We start from the raw sequence: 9,372 nt of genomic DNA, 5'->3' as shown, positions 1-9,372 counted from the left end.
GTGTTGTGTGTCTGTGTATACCGCACTGAGCATGGAGAAAAGAAAGAAGAGCAAAGAATTGACGGAGGATTTGAGAACCAAAATTGTAGGAAAGCATGAACAATCTCAAGGCTACAGGTCCATCTCCAGAGATTTGAATGCTCCCCACTGTGAGCAGTGTCATCAAGAAGTTTACAGCCCATGGCATTGTCACTAACCTCCCTGGATGTGGAAGGAAAAGAAAAATTACTGACAGAATGCAACAAAAGATTGCTTGAATGGTGGATAAAAAACCTAGAACTACTTCCAAATAAATTCAAGCTACCCTGCAGACACAGGGTACAACGGTGTCAGCTCGCACTATCCGTCGCCTTTTGAATGAAATGAGATGCTATGGTAGGAGATCCAGGAGGTCCCCACTGCTGACACAGAGACATAAAAAAGCCAGACTGGAGTTTGCCTAAACCTTCCTGGGGAAGCCAAAATCATTCTGGGAGAACGTCTTGTGGACAGATGAGACTAAGGTAGAGCTTTTTGGTAAAGCAGTTTACAAAAAATTAAACGAGGCCTTCAAAGAAAAGAACACAGTGACTGAGTGCATGGCATCAGGAAATCTGAGGACTACCAAATCATTTTTGGCCGTAATGCAGGGCCCAGTGTCAGAAAGCTGGGTCTCCGTCAGAGGACATGTGTCTTCCAGCAGGACAATGACCCATAGCACACTTCAAAAAGCGCCCAGAAATGGTTAAGACAAAGCACTGGAGAGTTCTGAAGTGTACGAGATGAGTCCAGATCTTAATCCCATGGCACAACTGTGGCATGATCTCAAATCAGTAGTTGGGAGAAGGCACCCTTCAAATGTGAGAGACCTGGAGCAGTTGGCAAAAGAAGAGTGGTCCAAAAATCCAGTAGAGAAGTGTAAGACACCTCATTCATGGTTACCGGAAGCAATTGATTTCAGATATTTGTATTTCTTTATTTTTAAGGGTGTTCTACCCATTATTAAGTTGAGGGTGCCAATAATTTTGTCCAGTCCATTTTTTTAGTTTTGTGTGAAATAAAGTCAGATTTGACATTATTTCTCAGATGTTTTGTGTTTTTCCAATGCAAGCTAAAAAAAATTGTGAATACAAAAGCATTTGAAATAGCAAGCATTTTCTGGGAGTAGTGGTTCATTATCTGACAGAAGTGCAGGGGTGCCAATATTTCTGTCCATGACTGTATGTATATCTATATTTCCACTTAAAATTATTAATTTGGTAGATGCAATTTACAAACAAGGCAGCCTTTAAACTAATCGTCAGTAGGTTACGAAGCTGTCATTGTCAATAGCTACTACTCTCAAATCCTTTCAGATCAACCTGATTGTTGCTTACTGAATGCATGTAGTGAGAGGAAAGGAGCATAAGCCTTAGTGATTACATTTGACTTCTTGAAAGTCTTTTTCCTAGATGAAAGTTAAGAAAAATAAAAATATCCCTCTCTGGTCCTCACCCCTCAGAAGAAATAGGGAAAGGTCTACGGTCTGTGTAAACACCATTATTTGGCAATGATGAGTGCGGCCATTTACAGTTCAAAGATTTGCATGATAATATCAGTGGCTACAAATGAAGAGGAAATTACTACATACAAATATGATTTTGTTCTAAAGGAGACACATTTCCCCAATCAGAGTTAAGGATTGTACTTCTGGGTGCCAAGTACGCTGGGAAAAGTTCATCAGGAAACAACATCCTCGGCAAGCAGGAGTTTGGTACTATAGGGAAAACAGGGATGTGCGCAGATGTGGAGCAGATTGATGCACTCATCTGGGAAAAAACCATAGTGCTCTTCACATGCAGGGGCTACCTTGGAGATGCCACCATTGAGCAGTACATTGAGAGTGGAAGCCTTACAGTGGTTAGTTGAGAAATGTGGGAACAGATATCATGGTCTTAACAATGACAACAGAGGTGCTCACCTGATCGAGCTTCTAAATAAGGTGGGAGAGACTTCAGAAGGTCACAGCAGTTGTCATTACAAAATAGAGAAAGACAGAATACACGATCAGAAAGAGAAAGATGGAATACATGATGAGGAAGGAGGAGAGGAACTTAAGTTGGCTTGAACTTGAAAATCAGAAGGATGAAGCAGGTATATTTCTGTGTTCTAGATAGGACCATCCCGCAAACATGTAAGTAAAGCTTTCCCAGCATGACATCGCCAACTATTTTACCAAAAGACACTAGTTAGCCTGCTAGCATGTTTTACCAGTGCCAACTGTGCTGTTGTTGGTGTTTGCAAGGTTTCTGCAGGCATTGTATAGTAAACAAAAGCTGACAATTTAACAGATTTCTTAAAATATTTTAAACAGAGGCTTAATGTGATGCCTGTGTGTTGAATAATATCCTACCACATCCTACCACACCCATACTTATGACCACAGGTCCAGGCTCACACCTCAGAGAACTGATATCAGATTTTGTCGATGGCCTCATCAGACTTGCATTAGATCCTTTTCGTGTCCCTGTACCATATCCAGAACTGTTCAATGAGTTAACATCATGTGTATCGTCCTCCATTACTGGAAAACAAACACATGCAGTTTTAAAAAAAAAAATTGTCAAAGCAGGTTAAACACTCCAACTGGGCACTGATGGAACCCTCACCCACTGATGTGGTTTGCGCTGGGTGTGTGCTGGTGAAGTCACTCTGCGGTATCACTTCAGCGACCCATATAAATTCAGAGCAGAGGTCGCCATGTTGCAGTACACACCGATTAGTTCTTTGATGGACATCAAAGTGCTCTTAGGTGAACTGCTGGAGGCCCACCTGCCCCATTTTGCCTGTCTGACTCCTCTCTCAGTGATGCTGTGAGAGTCCTGCGTTGGGTTGACAGCAATGTAATTCTGGAGCCCTACGAGCTGACCCGCTTCCATGCCAAGTTCCTCAAGCCCTCCTTCTCACTGACAGAAGTCCTGGTGAAATTCGGCATTCCGGTGAAAAGTCACCTTGACGTGTCAATCTACCGGACCAGAGTGACGCCCTTGACTCTCGTCACGTATGTCGTGCCACGAGGCAGTAGAAGAGTTTATAAGAGAGATCCAAGATGCCAAGAAGATTAAAAAACATCAACCGGACATGTCCATTTGGATGAAAACCAAGTTTCGCCTCACCTCTTCCTGTCCTGCTGGCATTTCCCCACCGGAGATCACCCTTAAATACATCAGACCTCCAGATCTATTTCAGGTGTTTATAGAAAATGCAGAACACTGTTTTGACTTGGAGCTGATCAGTGAGGGGCGATCCATATCGAAAGCGACAATACAAAGTGTCGAATATGGTGAGACTGGAGAAGTGGCACGCAGTCATAGAATGTCCGCAGCAGCATCCAGACATTCCAGAGAAGAGATCCACAGAGATGTGTCTTACACAAGCAGAGCTGCCAGGGCTGATGAGGAGGAAAGGAAAATGGCCACCAAGTCAATCAAAGGTACACAACCCATCACTGTACCATTTTTTTTACAACCTGAACGTGTACAGAATAAAAGCATTTCAAAAACGTTTTAACCAAGAAGTTTTTTGTTCTGTATTTAACACATGTTTTATATGACACATGTTGTTTTTAACAAGGTTTGTGCTTATTTGATTGATACATTAGAGGGAGCAATATCTCTAGGACAGAGCATAGCACAGGTGGGGGACAGGTATTGAAATTGGATCAAAATCCTAAACAAATTTGCTTTGATGATTTCTTCCTAGATTGACTGTTTATGATTCGGCCTGACCTCATCATCAAGAGAATATCTCTGAGATCTTATGGATGGACTCCGAGACCACCAGCCTCCTGTGTTGGGCGGTAGGGAGGCAGAAAAAAATCCTGCAGAGCAACCGTGTGCTGCGGGACCAGGTGACCTCCCTCATTGACATAGTGCACAAGAAGGGAGAAAAGGCATGTGGCATCATGCTCTCCATGCTTGAAGAAGTGGACAACTACCTTTATCGAGACCTTGTTCCGAAAACAACAGAAAGCCTTTCTGGTCAAAACAAGTGATCTGCTCTGATCTAGAGCAGTCATTGTCCCTTTGTTATACAACCACCTGCATGTTTGCTCAGTAATATGGTGGCTAATGGTACAGCTTCCCATACTGTGGGCTGTGATGACTGTGATTAAATTAGAAAAGAGCAAAATGGACATTTAAGCATCGTTATGTTCATGTGAATCAAGGAAGAGGACTAAATGAACCAGGAGGGTCACAGGATTCATATTAATAATCCAAGATCTGATCTATCGGAAGATGACGCAGTGTCGCCGTTGCCTTCTGCTCCTATGTGTGACAGTTTCTGTGAGCCATCACAAGAGTTGCCCTCCACCAGTGCCTGTCCAGACAATGTTCGTCTATCTCTTCCACCTCACCAGTCACCAGGTTACCCACACATGGAAGAGGCCTTTTCCCTGCAACTTCCGTGGCAAGCACTTTACATCCAAGTCAACCCTGGCCACTCACACATGCCTGCACAGAGGAGAAAAGCCTTCTGACTGCACTCAAGGCTGATTTATGCTCAGAGACGTAAGCGCAAGCGCAAGAGGCCGCGCAAGAGGCTGCACAAGCCCCTTTTCACGTCTTGCGTGCGTCGGCCGCTTTTTCTAGACTTGCGTAATTTTTTACGTAAGCTCTTACGCGAGCCTCGCAGCCTGCATTCTATCAACGAAAGTTACGAGATGAGGTTACTAAAATATTCTGGGAGCATGTACTGCTATGAGTAAATTTTGCGCAACAATTAACCCCAACGCAGAAGCAAGCAGCCGCCTTCAGTGTGTGTGGCAGGACGTTCACACACCGGATATCATTTAACACCCACATGCAGAGACACAGAGGAGAGAGGCATTAGGTTCGCTTGAACTGTTACAAATCATTTGTGGACCCCAACAACCTGTAAGCCCACAAGCCCATACACACCGAGGAGAGGCCATATCAGTGCAAGAGATTCAAACAGTCAGCACATCTCAAGAAACATGCCAAGACGCAACATAAGGGATTTATCATAGCACATGGAAATCAGGATCATTTTTGCATATTATTGTGATATGAATAAGGTTGAGAATAATGTTGTGTTAAACATAGAATGTTTATGAAGTTTGTGTCAATTATTGTATAAGACAAAGTGCCATTTTATTATAGGTACATTACATTTTTTTTTTCAGTGCCCTTATCATTTTTCTTTCTTTCTAAGCCCCATGAGTACATTCCAGTTTGTGTATGTATATCGTCCAACAACCTAAAGTTTAGTTATTAAAATAAAATTACAGTAAAATATATATATTCCTTATATTCCTAAATGTATGGATCTGATACTATAGCTGATTTAGCAAAACCATTCTGTAAGTATGTTTCCACTAGATGTGGTCACCATAAACTTCCAAATGGTAGTCTTATCATGGTGTGAAAGAAAAGGTCAACCTGACTTTGCACTGAAGCCTTGGCTCAAGTAACTGAGGTGGTAAGTGATAGCCACCAATTGTAGCATGGGAATAGGGTAGGCCATTGAGAACCATCTCAGGTGAAAGGTCAGATAAACTTTACCATACATAGCATCAAGTCCAACTGTTTTTCTCAGTCGCACCTTTAAAAGAGGTGCCCTTTGGTGGTGATGTCCTGCTTAAGACTGCAAGTAAGATAAATAAGAATTATATTTGGCACTATAATTTTTCTCAGGTTTGAGAGACAACTATTTGAAAACCACCACAGCCAAGGAGGTTGTCTAAGATGATCAAAACACAATGGCATCTGCCATTCAAAACATGATATACAGTACATGGACCAGAATTGTCATTAAAAACATCATAGCATGTATATTATTTTGAATCAGCTTGTGTGTGTGTTTACTATATGTGTCAATGTAGGTGTGTTGTATATCACAATCATTGTGTGTAAGTTAATGTTCCATATTTGAGCGTGTGTATATCCATGTGCATATGCACAAATGTCGGGTGAAAATCCCTTTCTAAAAGTCCTGAGAGGCAGCTTAGTGATTCTCTATTGGTCTGTTTTGTCTGTCGTCTATCGCATGTCTGATCCGAGAATGTTAGCACACTCAAGAACATGCAACCTTAACACCTGAAAGTTTGCAAGAGTTTCACATACAGCCCCCGCCCCCCATCAAAACCATTTGGAATTCTAATCCAATCATTCCATTTATCACCTGCTTTTGACTGAGCTATAGTCAGTATATTCAAATAGTGATTAGTCTGGGCGGGTGTGAATGGCTTCTTCTTTGGGTCTTTTGTCTTGCATCTCAAGACTATTGTTCTTGCAATGTGACCATCTTCTCCACTACAGTTTCTCACAATATGACAATCCCCTTAACATGCATAGCAAATGAGTTTGGGTCATTTCTTAAATCCTCATGTGGAGGGTTTAAGTCAACGTGCAAGAAAATAGATTCACACATGGGTGTAGGAACTGGTTCTGTTGCATGTGCCCCTCCACTGTTTGAACTAAACACATCCCCCAACATTGATGCATATGAAACTGGGTGTTCCCCGTGCTTTCATTCTCACCTCAACCTTTATTTTTTGATGACAAACACGATTACCCTATAACACAAGGACACAGTCAGAACTACAACAATCTGTTTTATCCACACTATAGAAAAAATTGTCTAATACAATGGGTGTAACCACACACAAATATTTATAAAAACACATTTTATACATCATAACACAGTTTATATGTAATATATGAGACTTCTCCTCTGTCATCCGTTGGATCAACGCATTGCAACGCAATCGTATGAGTGAAGCAGGAATTTGACAAAAAAGATTTATTGGATTAGAATCAAGGACCGCATCTGTGATAAATCCTCAGTGTGTCTTGGCATGTTTCTTGAGATGTGCTGACTGTTTGAATCTCTTGCCACACATCTTGCACTGATATGGCCTCTCCCCCGTGTGTGTGCGTGTGTGGGCTTTCAGGTTATTGGGGTCCACAAATCGTTTGTTACAGGTCAAGCAAACATAACGTCTCTCTCCGCTGTGTCTCTGCATGTGGGTGTTGAATGATATCCGGTGCATGAACGTCCTGCCACACTGAGTGCAGCCGAAAGGCTTTTCTCCTGTGTGCAGGCGTGTGTGAGTGGCCAGTGTTGCCTTGGAAGAAAAGTCCTTCCCACAGACGTTGCAGGGAAAAGGCCTCTGGCCTGTGTGGGTAAACTGGTGACTGGTGAGGTGGAAAAGATAGACAAACATTTTGCCACACTCCAAGCACTGATGACGCTTTCCTGCTGTGTGAATAAGAAGGTGACGTCTTAGGCCTTTCCCATCAGGAAAAGCCTTTCCACACACGTCACAGATGCACGGTCTCTCCCCTCTGTGGACTCTCTGGTGGTGCTCCAGAGAAGAGGCACTGCTCAGGATCCGCCCACACACCTCACACTGGTTCTTGTGTCTGTGGTTCTTGGCAGGTTGGTCTCTGTCAGTTTGGTCCTTGTCAAGCCGCTTGGAACTTTTCTTGCCTGTTTCCTTTTGGACATTATTCGGAACACTGGTGTGATTTGATGCCTGGATATCTTCTGCATTAGGGTGAGGTGCTTCCACACCTAACAGGCAGCGATACCTTGACTTTGACTGCCTGGTGCTTTTTCTCTTAGGCTGGTCATGGTGAGTCACTGGATGTGATCTCAAGCTTTGCGGATGTGTTAAAGTGACCACTGCTTGCCGTTTCTGGGCTGTGGAATCGTCATCATCATTTTCTGCCTGGGGGTGGGCCACCACACAACAGTATTTTGAATTTGATTTCCTGGGGCTTGTCCTTCTAGGCTGGTCGTGGTGAGTCACTGGATGTGATCTCAAGCTTTGCTGATCCATTTCACAGTCAACTTGCTCTGGTTTTGGGGTGGCAGGCTCGTTTGGCATTTCAGACATGCTTCCATCGGCTGCATCTGTTGAGATGGGTGTAGGTGGTTGCAGCAGCATGACAGGCTTTTCCTCCTGTATATCAGGCATCAGGTTGAGAGAGGCATGGAGACTGTCTAAAGCATTACATTCTTGTCTTTGTGATGTCTCAACGGATGCTGATGAAGCAGGTTCTTGTACAGATTGAGGTGGGGAGGGAGTGGGATTATGGGTGAACGAGGCTAAGGTTTTATCTGATGGACTAGGATCAGTTACTTGAGACAAAACTGGTGACTCAATCTGCTGCACCAGAAAGGGCTTTGACTCGTCCTCGGCAAGCTTCGGAAAGAGGCAGGAAGGCGTGTAGTCATACAGTTCTGCCTCCTTTAAAACAGGTGCACAACAAACAGGCAGACAGACACCCATCAGTTAATCAATGCTTTCAAATATGGGATAGTATACATGTTGTGAGAAGCACTCTAATGAATGATTGTATGAAATACAAGCTATGTATGAGAAAAGAAAAATCGTTCTGTGTGCATGAATACAACTCACCTCTTGTTTGATAAAAAGCAACGCAAACTGTTGGTTTCCATCTGGATCGGGGGGCAAAACCGAATTTCTGCCCTCGTTGTTCTCTCCAAGTTGCAAAAAAGGGCTGCAGGACCGTTCCACCGGGGCGAGTGTTACTGTCAGAGAGACAGATCGCCATTAAACACAACCACAGAGGTAGAAGTCACCAATACCTACATCGACCTGATCAGGAGTGTACATTTGATTAATTTAACTAACTAAGAATAAATACCAAACTTCAGCCTTGCGAAATCAGTTTCACTAGTCAGGATACGTGCGGACATATTTGCGTACAGTTATACAACTTTATACATGCTGACCGTTCGTAACGTTATTATTACAAAGGTATTGATCATCCTAAAACTGATTGTTCAAATCCTTGATTGTGATTGGCTAAAAGCCGTTGTAAAATCCAGCATAACCTTACAGTTTGTCCTCATAACAATAAGATCGTACGACAGTAGTAAATTAAGCAATAAGCCCCGCTTCGCGTCGTGTCTAACAACTCCCCTTACCTGTTCTAAAATCAGCGCAAACCACGGCCTCTTGGGGTTTATTGCTTAATTTAATGACAACAGAGCACTGTTGGCGAAACCATACGTTACATGGTACTAACCATACTTATCTAGTAGCCAGTCTATGGCATAACGTAAGCCCTTTTTTCTTGTTTAATATCCAGGACGGCCGCTAATATGTTTAAAATAACTTCTTCAACCACATACCACCGTACGTTTGCACGGATTTCCTTTACACGTGGGGATTGGATTCTCGTCTGAGTAAAGGTTACCTTTTAAGTTTTCGTTCTGTTTTCTTATCCGGACCACCTCTGCTTTCATTTCTTGCACTGCATTCTCAAAGAGTTTCGTCGTTTCGGAAACAGCTGAATGCAAAAGGTTTTCCATAATAGATGTGAACTGACGTTGAAAATCTTCTTGAGTTGCCATCAT

At 42.9% G+C, this 9,372-nt stretch overlaps 1 protein-coding gene across 1 annotated transcript; it reads right to left on the bottom strand.

Moving 5' to 3' along the window:
• Positions 1 to 6,800: 6,800 nt before the first annotated feature.
• Positions 6,801 to 9,372, bottom strand: LOC308363770 (uncharacterized protein; the record flags this gene model as incomplete). The annotated part of the gene is made up of 3 exons (XM_080836620.1): positions 6,801 to 8,236; positions 8,408 to 8,541; positions 9,213 to 9,372. The coding sequence occupies 3 exons, from the start codon at positions 9,370 to 9,372 to the stop codon at positions 6,824 to 6,826; spliced, it is 1,707 nt and encodes a 568-aa protein (XP_080692746.1). The 3' UTR covers positions 6,801 to 6,823.

Source organism: Sprattus sprattus (assembly GCF_963457725.1).
Source record: "Sprattus sprattus genome assembly, chromosome: 4".
NCBI classification, from domain to species: Eukaryota; Metazoa; Chordata; class Actinopteri; order Clupeiformes; family Clupeidae; genus Sprattus; species Sprattus sprattus.
Note: the sequence above shows the minus strand (reverse complement) of the source record. Positions and strands in the feature narration are given on the sequence as shown.